Source organism: Danio rerio, chromosome 18 (assembly GCF_052040795.2).
Source record: "Danio rerio strain M-AB ecotype USA chromosome 18, GRCz13ab, whole genome shotgun sequence".
Taxonomy (NCBI): Eukaryota; Metazoa; Chordata; class Actinopteri; order Cypriniformes; family Danionidae; genus Danio; species Danio rerio.
In genome coordinates, this window is record NC_141038.1 from 45,071,846 (window position 1) to 45,087,477 (window position 15,632).

General features: G+C 37.1%; 1 protein-coding gene across 4 annotated transcripts in view; it reads right to left on the reverse strand.

Moving 5' to 3' along the window:
• Positions 1 to 15,632, reverse strand: part of arhgap42b (Rho GTPase activating protein 42b) — a 224,023-nt gene that overhangs the window by 89,907 nt on the left and 118,484 nt on the right. For all 4 annotated transcript variants that reach the window (XM_087293379.1, XM_087293378.1, XM_087293377.1 and 1 more), the window contains exon 4: positions 9,397 to 9,468. In XM_087293379.1, the coding sequence (XP_087149505.1) occupies positions 9,397 to 9,468 (72 nt within the window). The remainder of the gene's footprint in view (positions 1 to 9,396; positions 9,469 to 15,632) is intronic.

Sequence of the window (15,632 nt, forward strand, 5' to 3'; positions counted from 1 at the left end):
GACAAGGCAAAGGCCTTTAGATTACGCTTATTTTACCAAAATAAAATACACTGTAAAAAAAAAAAATCTGTTGTATGTTTTTACAAAAAAAAATTGGCAGCTGTGGTTGCCAGAATAACTTATTAAAAATGACAATAAAATTGTAAACATGTTTACAATTTAAAACTGTATAAGTACAAATTTTTTCCCAGAGATGGGTTGCGGCTGGAAGGGCATCCGCTGCGTAAAAACTTGCTGGATAAGTTGGCGGTTCATTCCGCTGTGGCAACCCCAGATTAATAAAGGGACTAAGCCGACAAGAAAATGAATGAATGAGGATGTGTACAGAATAATTGTGTAAAAACAAATTTCTATTATGTAAAATTTACAGAAATTTTGTGAAAGAAATAATTTTATTTTTAGTATTTAAACAAAAAACACTTGTTGCTTTTATGAAAACATTTTGACAGCTGTGGTTGCCAGAATAATTTTATAAGAATTACAATAAAAATGTAAATAACTAAATTAATTATTTTAAGTCAGACCCATGTTGTTGCGTAAACTGAACATAGTTTGATTTCACTAGCAACTGTAAATCATTTGCTTTACCTCAGACCATTAATACAATAACTTTGTATGTTACACAGTACTTAGGGATATAAATTCTAGATATGTAAGGATAATAGAAACTGCACTCAAAGACTTAGTAATCCAACTATAATTTGTGTTTATTAACCATAAACAAGTCAACACTGTCTTTCAGTTCACAACACAAATTTGTATGGCTTACTCTCCTTACAAAGATACATTCACTTTTTTGAAAGCATGTGACAGATTAATGATTGTCTTAGAAATAAATAAGGAAAGTCATAGGCAAAGAGATGGGAGAAATTGCCAGTAGAACTAAAATTGAAATGACAAAAGTTTAAATGAACCGGGATCAATGACAAGACTTTTGTCAGGTAGCTTATATGTTCCTAGAAAGCTCTAGGCCTCTTCACTGAAAGGTTCTTTGTGGAAACCAAAATGGTTCTTCTATAGCAGAGGTCACCAATCTCGGTCCTGGAGGGCCGGTGTCCCTGCAGGGTTTAGCTCCGACTTGCTTCAACACACCTGCCTGGATGTTTCAAGTATACCTAGTAAGACCTTGATTAGCTTGTTCAGGTGTGTTTAATTAGGGTTGGAGCTAAGATCTGTAGGACAAGTTTGGTGACCCCAGTTCTATAGCATTACTGAGCCTCTTTTCAGAGAATAAAAATAAAAAAAATAATAATAATGATAATAATAATAATAATAATAATAATTTTTAGAAGTCTAACATGCAGATTTAAATATTTAATTAGAAACCTCCGCTTACCAACATAACATAAAATAATAAAAAAGGTGTTGTTCTTGTCTTTATTATTTCTTGTAATTATTTGTGTAGAATTTATAGTATTTTTGTTTATTATACAATAACATTGAATTTGTAAAAACCATTAAATTAACTTAATTTGTGCTGGGACAGCATGAAGGAATTGTGTGGAACCCTGCATTTTTTACAGTGCACACACAAACTAGCCAGTGTTAAGAATGTTTAGTTTTGTATAGGGGACAAAGATTAGCTGTTTTGTAGAATTCTAAACTGGTTTCATAAACTAAATTGGTTTTACATTGTATTTTTTTTTTTATCAATAAACAATGTAAATCTAATTTCATGGCCAAGGTAAAAGATGTGATTGCTGCAGTTTTTAGTTCAGTGAACTAGATAATATTCTGCTGGAAATGAACGTATCGGCATATGCTAAGTTTGTGGTCCAGTTTGAAGGTGTAGCTTTATTTATTGCCGTTTTGGGGGCTGACATGCTGATTTAATGAGTGGTTGGGGGCGACTTTATGAGACGTGGCTTGCAGAGAATTCCACACACCAGTCTAAGTGCCATTAGTTGAGATCATTAACTTCTGTGCTGAGGTAGATTCGTGCCAGTGACATTTGCAGAGGCAAAAAGCAAACTCCAAAATAATAAAAATGAAATAAAAATTTATCTCCAAGACAAATTTAAAGTCAGTTGTTCGTTATAAAGTGCCTTTATTTTGCTATTTTCAAAGTATCTAATTTTGTTTTGGAGGTCTTCTACAGTAGATATGCACTGGCAAAAAGCATGCTATTGTTCTCATAATGTACAGTTTACATTATAGTGTCTGAAATGACTTAATCGAAAATTCTCGTCTCTTATCTAAACCAGTCTTATGATTCATCAACAGTAAATTTACAGTAAGTGTCAGACAGAAAAATGCACATTACTATGTTTGACCCCTGAAGTTTTCTATTTTATTTTATTGTTTTTTTCTATTTTACTTTTTATTTTTCCTTTTTTTCTATTTTACTTTTTTATTTATTTATTTATTTGCTTATTTATTTATTTATTTATGTATTTATTTATTTATTCATAAAATAATATTATTAAAACATTATTAAAATAAAATATAAAATATTTTGTCAGTATTTCAAACAGAATTAAAAAAAGAAAAAAAAGAAAATAAAAGTAGCCTGTAAATTAAAGCTGAGTATTTTTTTAATTTTATTTATTTATTAATTGATTGATTTATCTATTTATTGAGTTATTTATTTAAAATAAATAATAATAATAAGAATAATAATAATAATAATAATAATAATTATTATTATTATTATTAAAATAGAATACTATTTTATCAGCATTCCATTCAGAACAGAAAAATAAATAAAATTAAAGTATAGCTTGTAAATTAAAGCTGAAAATCTAAACACAATCTCTAAGTATTCACAAGCCATAATGTTTGCTGTTTTATTTTTATTATTTTTTTTTACAATTTTATTAAATTTTTTTTAATTATTTTAAAAATGTTTTTATTTATTTATTTATTTTTTATTTTTTTATTTTATTTTTTTATTTTAATATTATTATTATTTAAAAACATAAGTGATTTTAGGGTTTATAAAAAATGTAACCAACTATAAAAAATGTGAATCTGAAATCTGAAATCGCATAATGAAGGCACTTTAAAAGAACACAAAAATAGAGATGCGTTTATTATAATAGCACAAAAGAGGTTGAACAGCTTTGAAATGTTCCTCTAGTAGTGCTTCTTCAAAGTTGCAAAGCTTGTTCTGATTGTGAGCTCTGATGACCCATACATAAGTGCTGCCTTGCAGTAAAAGCCTCGTGCCTTGCGAGGTGCAGGGCAAAGGCTGCTTGGCCAGCGGGGAAAAGAAATTGTTGGGGCTTTTAGGCTTTTTTCATGGGCTCCGGACCTCACTCTGCTAACCAGCTGGTGCTGCAGCAAGCCAGTAATTCCCTAATAAGGACGTCCACACTTCCTCTGAACACTACATTTGGACCGATCACCCACATTCCCATAATCCTTTAAGGCTCATGACTTCAGACAAGTGTTCAACCCATTCTCCCCATATAAAGTGTGTTTATAGAAGAGGAGAGAAGGATAAGCTATTAAAGGCAAGTGGTTAAAAGGAGACAAAGGGTGAAAGAATGACTTTAGTAAGTGCATTTTCTTTAAAGAGAGAGAGTGAGGAGAATGTAATAAACAACACATCATGTATTTAGCTGAATAAATTGTAGATTAAGATGTATATACAGTGCTCAACGTAAATGAGGACACCCCTCAAAGATCTCTCATTTAAATTGAACTGCAACATCAACAGCCTGAGGTGTCAAGACATTTGTGCTGCCCATAACCACAGGAAATGGCAAATTCTTCAGCAGGATAGCTCTCCTTCTCATACTTCAGTCTTCACATCAAAGGTCCTAAAAGCAAAGAAGGTCAAGGTGGTCCAGGATTGTCCAGCTAAGTCACCAGACATGAACATTATTGAGCATGTCTGGGGTAAGATGAAGGAGGAGGCATTGAAGATGAATCCAAAGAATCTTGATGAACTCTGGGAGTCCTGCAAGAACGCTTTCTTTGCCATTCCAGATGACTTTAAGTGATTTGAGTCGATGCAGAGATGTATAGATGCAGTCCTCCAAGCTCATGGGAGTCATACACAATATTATTATTTTTTCCACTGCACCATGACTTTATATCCTACACTGTACATTATTTCTGTTAAGTGACGAGAGGTTTGTCTAAGCAAAGTCAGACCTTACTGTCCTAATTAAATAATTAAAAATCAAGGAATGATCATATTTTATTTTAGTAAAATAAGCGTAATCTAGAGGCCTTTCCCATAAGCCACTTTTGATACCAACTGACCAACTAGAAGTCATTATCTGTTGTTCATAAAACTTGGACATGAGACAAGACCCTTGTCAGGTAGTGTAAATACTGTATCATGCATTGCAGTCTATATACGTGATATATTGTATATGGGTCAGTGGCGACCTTGCAGTTCTTTTTGTATTTTTATTTTTGAAAAGAGTATATTTACGCTGTTCTATTACCAAGCATAAATAATCCTATAGGATTTTCTAGCCAAGTCAAGTCATTTCTTTACAAAGTAAATTTAAAATGGGTAGAGGCTGAGTCAAATTGCTGTACAGCAGGAAGACATAAGAAAAAGGTGACCAAGTACGACAGGGAAAACAAAAACAACAAATGAAGCTCAGAAAAAAAGCAAATAAATTAAGATATAAATCATTAAAAAGCACAAAACATAAAACAAAGTACAATAGGAAAAACAAACAACAACACAACAGAATTGATAATTGAAAAAAAGTTCAAAAACAAAGCAAAACTAAGATATATAAATAAACCCTCAAAGAGCAAAACACAAGCAAAAATAAATAAAATCAAAAGAAAAGTGCAAAAGTTAACAGAAAAAAGAATAAAAATAAAAAGACAAATTACAACAGCAAAGACTAGCAAAGCAAAGCAAAAAATAAATAAATAAATAAACATCAGCAAAACAAATCAGATCCGTTGTTTAAAAATGTTTGCAATAAATAATCTTTCCTATGGTACTTTAGGGTCGGAATTTGTCGTCAACAACATGAAAGCATGGATCCATTCTGCCTTGTATCAACAGTTCAGGCTGCTGTTGGTGGTGTAATGGTGTGGGGGATATTTTCTTGTCACACTTTGGACCCATTAGTACCAATTGTGCATCGTTTCAACGCTACAGCCCACCTGAGTATGGTTGCTGACCATGTCCATCCCTTTATGACCACGGTGTACCATCTTCTGATGGCTACTTCAAGCAGAATAACGTACCATGTCATAAAGCGCAAATCATCTCAGACTGGTTTCTTGTACTTATGAACATGACAACAAGTTCACTGTACTCAAATGGCTTCCATAGTCACCAGATCTCAATCCAATAAAGCACATTTGGGATGTGGTGGAACGGAAGATTCGCATCCTGGATGTGCAGCCGACAAATCTGCAGAAACTCCAAGAAGCTATCATGTCAATATGAACCAAAATCTCCAGTACCTTGTTGAATCCATGCCACAAAGTATTAAGGCAGTTCTGAAGGCAAAAGGGAGTACAACTCGGTACTATTAAGGTGTACCCAATAAAATGGCCGGTGAATGTATATAGAGTATAGTGCGTGTGTGTGCATGAGGATGTGCGATATTTAATATGTATCAAAAATGCAAAATAGGCATCTCAACTCTCAGAACATAGTAAACATAGTAAGTATTTAGGCACACACACTATAATCTGCTGATTTACTCCACAGAACTCCATATAAAAGCCATAAACTATTTTGCACAGGCCTGTCTAAAGGGGTAATGCTGCCAACATATAATCAACATAAAATATTTGACATTTTACCTCTTCCCAACAGGGAAAACAACAACCAAGAATGCTTGATTATATGGTGGCAAGGCTTTGCAATCAAAAAATGTCATTATAACGGAACTCAATGGGGCAAAAACAGCCCCCAACATAACGAAAGGGTAGTACATTTGCAAAATAAGGGTTAAAATGAACTAAAAACACAAAATTATTAAGTTTTTTGGGACAACTTAACTTGTTTTATGTTCAATTCACTTAAATTTGTAAAAACTTATAAGTAACTTAATTCCTTAAATCATGTTGTCCAAACAGAAATTGTGTGGAAGCTGACATTTTTACAATGCACCTAAACTAGGGGTGCCCAAACTCGGTCCTGGAGGGCCGGTGTCCAGCATATTTTTGTTCCAACCCCAATTTAACACACCCAAACCAGCTAATCAAGCCCTTTCTATGTATACTAAAACTTCCAGGCAAGTGTGTTGAACAAAGTTGGAGCTAAACTAAGCAGGACTCCGGCCCTTCAGGACCGAGTTTGGACACTTCTGACCTAAACAATAGCAATGTGTGCTAGCAAAATAAACATTTGTAATTATAGATTTCACAAATATCAGATTTGGCCTGAATTTAGTTCAAGCTAAGGGTGTCCACAGCCTAAACAAACACACACACACTTGGCTGCAGTGTTGTAAGGTAGAAACTCATTATACATTAAAATAAGCAACATCAAAATGTCCAGCAGTTTGAGCCTCTCGGGGGCTGAAAGATCACACACACATATTCAATCACATGTATGTACAACTACACCCACTCACGGATGAATATACACCTACAGACTTAAACACACATGCTGAGTGTCTTCCTTAAGGCGAGTGTTAGGTTCAGCCGTCTGTACATAACCCGGACCCTCTGATTTATATTCCTACCTCAAAGCCACGTTTGATTTATTTTGCATGAAAAGGATTTTGCGCTTTGTTGAAGGTTCACTTGCAGGACCAGAGGAGCAGAGTTTTCTTGTTGTTTTTTTGAGTGCACGAATGGACACGATGTAAGCAGCGACTGATTCTCATAAATCCAGATCAAGCGGTGTTGCGGAGCTGCCTCTTTTATGATTTTTCAGCACAATTTTTTGTACAGAATAACAGGGCATTTGAAGGGGAAACACTACTTTTAATCTCAACACTGGATGTTCTTTTCGTAAACTTAATGTGCAAAATGTTATGCTTATCTATTTAAAAACCTTTTTACATTTTAATAGAAGGCTTTTTTGTGCACGTTTATGAATCTACATTATGCACTGCAAATCTTCACATATGCTGTGTAATGATGCTTTTTAGCCATGTTTAATGCCGGCGAGTTCATTTTAAAAAGCATTATACTTTGACTACTTAGTGGTGCAACAGGCCACTTTATTAGGCACAGGTACTGGAAGTATTCCTCAGAAATTTTGGTTCATATTGACATGATAGCATGATGCAGTTGCTGCTGATTTGTCGGCTGCACATCAGTGATGCGAATCTCACGTTCCACCACATCCCAAAGGAGCTCTATTGGATTAAAATCTGGTGGCTGTGGAGGCCATTTGAGTAAACTCATTGTTATGTTCAAGTGTCCAGTCTGAGATGATTCATGCTTTATGACACGGTGCATTATTCTGCTGGAAGTAGCCATCAGAGGATGCTGTGGTCAAAAAGCGATGTACATGGTTAGCAACAATACTCAGGAAGGCTGTGGCGTTGACACCATGCTCAATTGGTACCAATGGCCCCAAAGTGTGCCAAGAAAATATCCCTCGCACCATTACACTATCACCACCAGCCTGATTTGTTGATAAAGGGCAGAACAGATCCATGATTTCATGTTGTTGACATCAAATTCTGACCCTACCATCTGAATGTTGCAGCAGAAAATGAGGCTGCGTCCGAAACCGCCTACTACTCAGTAGGTACTGCATTTGAATTTAAACATACTACTCGGCCATTAGAAAAGTACGTTCTATACAGTATGAATGTGAAAAATATGAATGGAATTCGGACGTACTATATCCGCCATTTTGTCATGGTCCTGCGTCAGTTGGGTCGCTTTACTCCCATTCATGAATTCACTCGCGGGGCATCATGGGATAGTGCAGCATGTATGCGATGTGCACTCCAGAATCTCGACGGAAGTAGTAAGTCATCAGGGTACTTCTTGCATACTGATTTTCAAATTTTATGAATTCTGACATACTACTCGGCTCGCATACTGATTTATGCATACTATATAGTATGGAAGTATACGGTTTCAGATGCAGCCTGAAACTCATTTTCTATTGTCCAATTTTGATGAGAACTGTGCGAATTGTAGCCTTAGTTTCCCGTTTTTAACTGACAGGAGTGGCACCGGTGTGGTCTTCTGCTGCTGTAGCCCATCCGCCTAAAGCTTTGATGTGTTCCGCATTCAGAGATGCTCTTCTGCATACCTTGGCTTTAACGAGTGGTTATTTGAGTTACTGTAGCCTTTCTATCAGATCTAATGAGTCTAGCCATTCTCCTCTGACCTCTGGCATCAACAAGGCATTTGTTGAACTGCGCTCACTGGATATTTTCTCTTTTTCAGACCATTCCCTGTAAACCCCAGAGATGGTTCTGTAAAAATCCAGGTAGATCAGCGGTTTCTGAAAAACTCGAATACTGAAATACAGCCCGTCTGGCACCAACAACCATGCCAAGTCACTTAAATCACCTTTCTTCCCCATTATGATGCTCGGTTTGAGCTTCAGCAGTTTGTCTTGACCATGTCTACATGCCTAAATGTATTGAGTTGCTGCCATGTAATTGACTGATTAGAAATTTGCGTTAACAAAGAGTTTGACAGGTGTACCTAATAAAGTGGCCGGTGAGTGTAGAAGGCACTGCTTTTTTGCTCGGCAACTGATGATAAACAGTAAAATTTCCAAAAGAAAAAGCCAGCAACAGTCAAGATTGCATGATTATATGGTGTCATAGGTTTGCTATATAAAAAAATGTCATTATAATGCAAGTCAAAGAGACAAAAACAGCCCCCAACATAATGAAAGGGTAGTAAATTTGCACTGTGTGTATTGGGTGTATTGTAGGATTATTAAAAATGTTCAAAACATTTTCCCAAAATATGTGTCAAAATAAGATTTGTCACCAAAACTCACTTCATTTGATGAAACACCCCAGAGTGGATGAAAACCTCCCGAACAGCACACAAGGGTTAAACAATTAGTCTGAACAAGTCATCTTCAATCAAGGTTTGATCTTTGCTTTGTATTTGGGATAACCGATGAGGTCAGGTTGACGCTTCAGCAACAATATTCATAACCACGACCCTCTTACTGAACTACCCATCTTAATGAACTACCCATTACATAAGCTATTTAGAATATCCATGGTAACATCACTGGCGCACTTCTGAACTTTTTAGTTAACGTTTTGAAGGAACTCTTGTAATGGCTAAACATTTATACAGTATTACTATTTTTGGGTATCATCAAGTTATGCTAACAGCGAGAAACCTTAAAAGGAACCACCTGAATCATAAATAAAGGATTTCGTAGCTAAAACAAGATTTATCCATGCTCTAAACACAAAATGTGTTTCCAAATACACACATATAAATCAGCTGAATGTTGGTTTCTAGTCCAAACGCCAAGTTATTTTTGGTTGTCTGGAATGATACAGGATGACTTACTTTGGCTGCTCCGATCTGTTCTTTCCTGAATCTCTCCAACGGCGTGATTAGAACATCATCTGCGTTCTGTATCTGCAATAAAACACAGAAATATGATATTTCACGAGAAGACACTTTTCATTAAACTATATTAACTTCAGTGAAATTTTCATCTTCAATTAAAGTTGGAAGGTACACGCAGCAGAAACGCCAAAGGCTGAGAATTTTAACAAGCTTCATGTTACGAGCAAATTTGTGGTGTGAGTTTATATATTTCTGCAGCCGACTCGTGAGAATGTTCACACCAACACTTTAGAGGAGCAGCACTGATTAGTGTGACAGGATTTCATTCATCAGTGTTCATTTAATAAGAACTCCAGAGAAGCTCACTTCACCATTAAAATGAAGAAAATGACCAATAATACAGACACTGAGAATCTGAGAAGTAAAAAAAAAAAATTATGAAAATGCATTTTTTTGTTTTGCAACCTCAAATCAGAAAAAGTTGGGAGAGCAAGGAAAACGCAAATAAAAAAAAAATGAAACTAGGGATTAAATTTAGTTTGACTTAAAACAACAAACATTATTTAATATGTTCCTCATGATTTGTTAATAAAATAAAGACATATTACAATTTTGGTTCTTGCAACACATTATAAAAAAAGGTGGAACAGTAAAGCATTTAACACTTTATAATGTTGCTGTATTGAACAATCTGGCCATCTGGAAGGAGGAGGTGGAGAACCGGCAAACCTTTAAATAATTTTTAATGAGTAAATAAAATAAACAGACAGCAGCTCCTCACTGAAAATTCAATTCAATTCAATTCAGCTTTATTTGTATAGCGCTTTTACAATGTAGATTGTGTCAAAGCAGCTTCACATAAATGGTCATAGTAACTGGAACAGTGTAGTTCAGTTTTAAGTGTTTAAGTTCAGTTCAGTTTAGCTCGGTTCAGTGTGACTTAATCATTACTGAGATCTCAAACACTGAAGAGCAAATTCATCGATGCGTAGCTCTACCAATCCTGAACCATGCGAGCCAGTGGTGACAACAGAGAGGGGAAAAAAAACTTCACCTGATGGCAGTGAAGAAAAAAAACCTTGAGAGAACCAGACTCAGTTGGGCACATCCATTTTAATTTCTCCGCTGGCCAAAAGTCTTGTGCAGAGCTTCAGTCACCGTGGTGGAAGCTGGAAGCTGGCCTCAGCGAAGACTCGACTTTCCCTGGAGCGTCGCTGGAATCAGACTCATGAAAACTGTCCTTAAACTGAAAGCAAAAGTAAAACAATATGTCCAGGCCTGGTCCTCTCTCTCCCAGCACTGGCAATCTCACTGACGCCACCCGCCTCGCATGCCCTCTCGGCTCTCAACCCCCCTCATTCGCTACATACCCCCCATCACCCCTTACAGGCTGGGGGCATCCCTTGTCAGCTCCTACTTCAGGGGCGTGGGTCCATGCTACAGGGCCAACAAAACCTGAGAATAAAAGGGCAGAGAGAAAGCAGCTGGATAGCTGAGGAGAGACTAAAGAGCGACAGAGAGAGGGGAGGAAAATTGGGGTTTGGTTCTCCAAATACGCTGCCACTCGGTCCTTCACCACCTGAGAGATCTGACGATGTGCTGGGAGCCTTGCGGAGAAATCTATTCACCCGTTTGTCTTCTGATGTCTTCTGGTGGATGGATGCAGGCTTCAGCATCATGGTGGACAGCGGTGTCTCCCACCAGGCTCTCTGGGACGGCTCCCTTCAGCTCTTTCCCTTCCGGTGGTGAGCCAAGCATCCCCTGCTCCTTCACATGCTGGGAGATGGCAGCACAAAGACCCTTTCCTAGCCAGCCTTAGGCTGTTCCGGCTATTTGGGCAGACGAACGGGTTTCACCCCCATTTGGGTTAACTCCCAAACACTCGCCTTCCCTCTCAGCGGTGAGGGCAACTGGACAACGTGTCTCTCCTTCTACCGAATTTCAGCACCACTGTAATTGGAAAGAAGAAGGCAGAGAACCGACAAACTTTTCAATCATTTTTAATGAGCAAATAAAAACAAACGGACTGCCATTAAACTGAAAGCAAATGTAAAACAATATGTCCGGGCCCGTTCCTCTCTCTCTATCAGCACTGGCGTCTCTTCTCCTTTTAGGTTCCAGGGCTCCACCGTGAGACTCGAGGCAGGTGACGCGTACAGGTGTCCCTGATTATCTAACTCACGCCACCCGCCTTGCATGCCCTCACAGCTCTTAGCCCCGCCTCACCCACCGCAGTTGCCATTCCTTTTTACAACACTTAAAAGTGTTTAGGGACCGAAGATACCAAGTGATGAAGAGGTGTAATTTTGTCAGTATTAATATTATCATTAAAGTAAATATATTCATAATAAATAGCCTCATTATTTACTTATTTATATGATTTATATATTATATTAGAATAGCGATAGCTTTGTACATGATTTTAGGTTTTAGAATAGATTATGTAATGTTCTCAACAATATTTATAAAGGAAGCATATTTAGCTCCTATAAGTGCCATATACATATATTAATATGGAAAACGAGTGCATTTGTTTTACCAAAACTAACACTGGATTTTTTTTAATGCGCGTGCGTGTACAACAACATAATTTGCATGAAGTAATGATGGGGTTCTTCTCTAAAGAAGTAGTTACTTCACCTTGTTTAGAGCATAATTATGGATGTTTTACATTATAACTAACATGGTTCAAATGATTGTCCTGCGACAGAGAAACTACGGTTTTTGGTAACACTTGTCACAATATCATTCTTATCCCAAATGATGCATCTTACTATGATAGTTTAGCTGCAAATTACGTCGTTGTTTGGGAAACGCGCCCCTGATCGGGTGTAGTCCTCTATGCAGATCTCTAGAGTACAGCTATATGTAAAGCATACAGCACCATCTGCTACATTAACATCTCAGAATGGATCTCACAAAGATTTTTTGAAAGATTTAATGAAACTGTTTATCTGAGCAATAAGGAAAAAAAAAAGAAAATGACTTATTGTTTGAAACAGGTTATGAAACACACAGGTCATGTTGGAGCGGAGAGAAATATTACAATCATTGACCAGAATACATGTATGAGCTTCATATCCAGCCTGATCTCACGAGAAAACGTAAGTATTTTATGTTTTGGCAGTTTAGTGGCTAAGTTCAGTCGTACAAAATTGTACGATTTAAAAAAGCCAACAGTCATTGGGGCATGAGGAAATCATCCTAAAATCATATTTAAAATTTTTCTTTTCACTTTTAAAGCATTGGAAAATTCTGCCCCGGCCTATGTCAGTGAGCTTATTAGGCCAATAAGGCCATATACAGCTTTTAGACAGTTAAGATCCCATGACCAGTTTCTTTTGTCTGTCCCTCGGTCTCACTGCAAATCAAAAGGTGATCGAGCTTTCTGTATTGCGGCCCCAAAGCTCTGGAAGTCTTTCTCCTTCATTGGATGCTTTTAAATCTAACTTAAAGACTTATTTTTACTCTCTTGCCTTTGAGTGACACATGCATGTTATTTTTTATTATTTGTATTTTACTATTACTTTTAAACGTATTTCTTTGTATTTTTAATATAATTTTTTTTGGTTTTATTGTCTAGTTTATTTTATTGTAAAGCACTTTGGATCAACTGCGGTTGTGCAAAATTGTGCTCTATAAATAAAGTTTGCATTGCCTTGCCCTGCCTAAAATGTACGAATAAGATCGTACAAATTCGTACGAATTAGCCTCTAAACGAAAAAGTAACAAATTGCCCTGAGATTGTGTTGTCATATCTGCAGCTCAACACTGAAATAAGCCATCGGAAAATAGCCGATGGAAATGCATAGTTTAAAACCGTTGTTGTCCTCTTAGATGTGTAAAGGGATTTTTATGGTATTGCTATTAAAGAACCATTTCGAGCTGCACAAAGAACTTTTCCGTGATCTGTCCTTGAAAGAATCGTTTATTCCTTAGTGTTTAGCAATCTTTATTCATACAATGTGAATCTGAGCAACAATGAAACAAGAAAATGTCAGAGCTGAGAAAAATATGACGATCAATGACCACCAGGAAAGTTCTACAGATAGGCAGCTCAAATATTTCTCTATATGTGCGTTTGCTGTGTGAATCATAGCGAACTCTCTAAAAGACCCTCACAGCAGGCTGACACACTCGGTCCAGCCTCGCGGAGATAACAGGAGACTTTGTCAGCTACAGCATCAGTCTGTGTGTTTGTTTGCGTGGATCATTCCAGACAATCTGCTTGGGTTTTCTGTGGGTGTTCACTCAGTCTCTGCAAGGATGTTGCTGGGTGGTTGATCTGGCTGTTGGCATGTTTTTAATGGCTGACAGGGCAATGCTAGGATGTTAGACAGTTGCTTGGGCATTTTGGGTTGTTACTGGGATGGTTGCTGGGTGCATTGCTGGGGTGTTGATATTAGGCAGTTAGAGAAATACTTTAGCAATGTTGTCAGGAGGCAGTGAATAGGTGCAAACTCATAGCTTTTCTCCAGCCTATTATATGTGAAAAATCATACCAGAGAGCCAAGTTCTGTAAAGTGTGGAGTACAGTGTACTGTAGGTGTGAGTTATCTTAAGAGCACATTCTATGGAGACTTTACTATGCCATGAGGCTAAAGCTTGATTGATACTTTCGCTTGGTGCCGCATCGCGCACCTCCGCTGACTGCATGCACACCTCACGAAATGGACGAGGCTTTTATACTTGATGCGTTGGCCAATGCAACAGTCTTTAAAATGACAGGGGGCGGTCAAAAGAAACCCACCGAAAAATCTGACAGATGAACAAAGAAGTTGGAAGTTTATAGAAATAATCATTAATATCATTAAATATTTTAAAACTACTTTTTAAATTATTTTTTATAAATTATTTCAATGATTATAAAGATTTTATAACCATCCAATATTTTTTTTAAATCAAATCTTTGATGCATCACTTGCTTTTGTTTATATCTCTTACAGTTCCACCTTTTAAAGTTAATTAACATATCAATGACAACAGAACATTGTTACTTCATTTTAGTTTTGTAACTATTACATTGAAATCTTTTAATGGTGGAAAAACATAAATATCCTGTATTATTAAAACCACCCGGGTCTTCACTTTTGCCATGGCCTCTCTTTTTGGTTTTAACAATCTCATCCCTCAAGTTTTTCTAAACTTTCCAAAAACTTTCCTCCTTTCCCACTATTGCAATTTGTAGGCAATAAATATTGGTCATCTGGTTATCCATATGATCGCACATAGATGGATCACAAAGATGGCTGTACAGGTGTACCTTTTTCAGACAAAATTTCTTCAAAGTAATTCATATTCAACTCAAATCAAACTGTTCGCTCGAGTCTCAAGAAAGTTTGTGCGCTCTGCCAGCCGGAATCATGTCACACGCAGCCAAAGCGAACCTTTGCGAACACAGCGATGACGTCATATTCACTGTGCGTGGAGTGTTCTGTGGGTGCTCACTATAGGCAATATGTGCTTTTTATAAGGTATTCAACATGTTGACTCGTTTGCTTGGAAAACACTGAAGGTCTGTCTGAAATCGCATACTATCTAAGTTGGTAGACTTCTATATTTGAATTTTAACCCATTTCAGGACCATTCAAAAAGTTTGTTTTATATAGTATGAAAACGAGCATGACAAGGCATTGTGGCACTTAAAAGTACACAGTGGGGTACCACAAGGCTTAATTCTGGGTCTCTTGCCTTTTACATTTTATATGCATTATATTAGTAACACGGTGGCACAGTAGGTAGGTACTGACGCTCGAACCAGTGAAGAAGGTCGCTGGTTCGAACCTAGGCTGGGTCAGTTGGCATTTCTTTGTGGACTTTGCATGTTCTTCCGGTGTTCTTGTGAGTTTTCTCTGGGTGCTCCGGTTTCCCCCACAAGTCCAAAGTCATGCGGTACAGGTGAATTGGGTAGGCTAAATTGTCCATATGTGTGTGAATGAGTGTGTACAGTTGTTTTCCAGTGATGGGTTGCAGCTGGAACGGCATCCGCTGCGTAAAACATATGCTGGATAAGTTAGCAGTTTATTCTGCTGTGGCAACCCCAGAATAAGAAAGTGGCTAAGCCTAAAAAGAAAATGTATGAATGAATGCATTATTTGGGTGTTCAAACTTGGTCCTGGAGGGCCAGTGTTCTGGAGAGTTTAGCTCCAACCCTAATGAAACACACCTGAACCAGCTAATCAAGCTTTTACTGTGCACTGTGCATCTAAGTGGAAATAGTATGTCATCCGGGA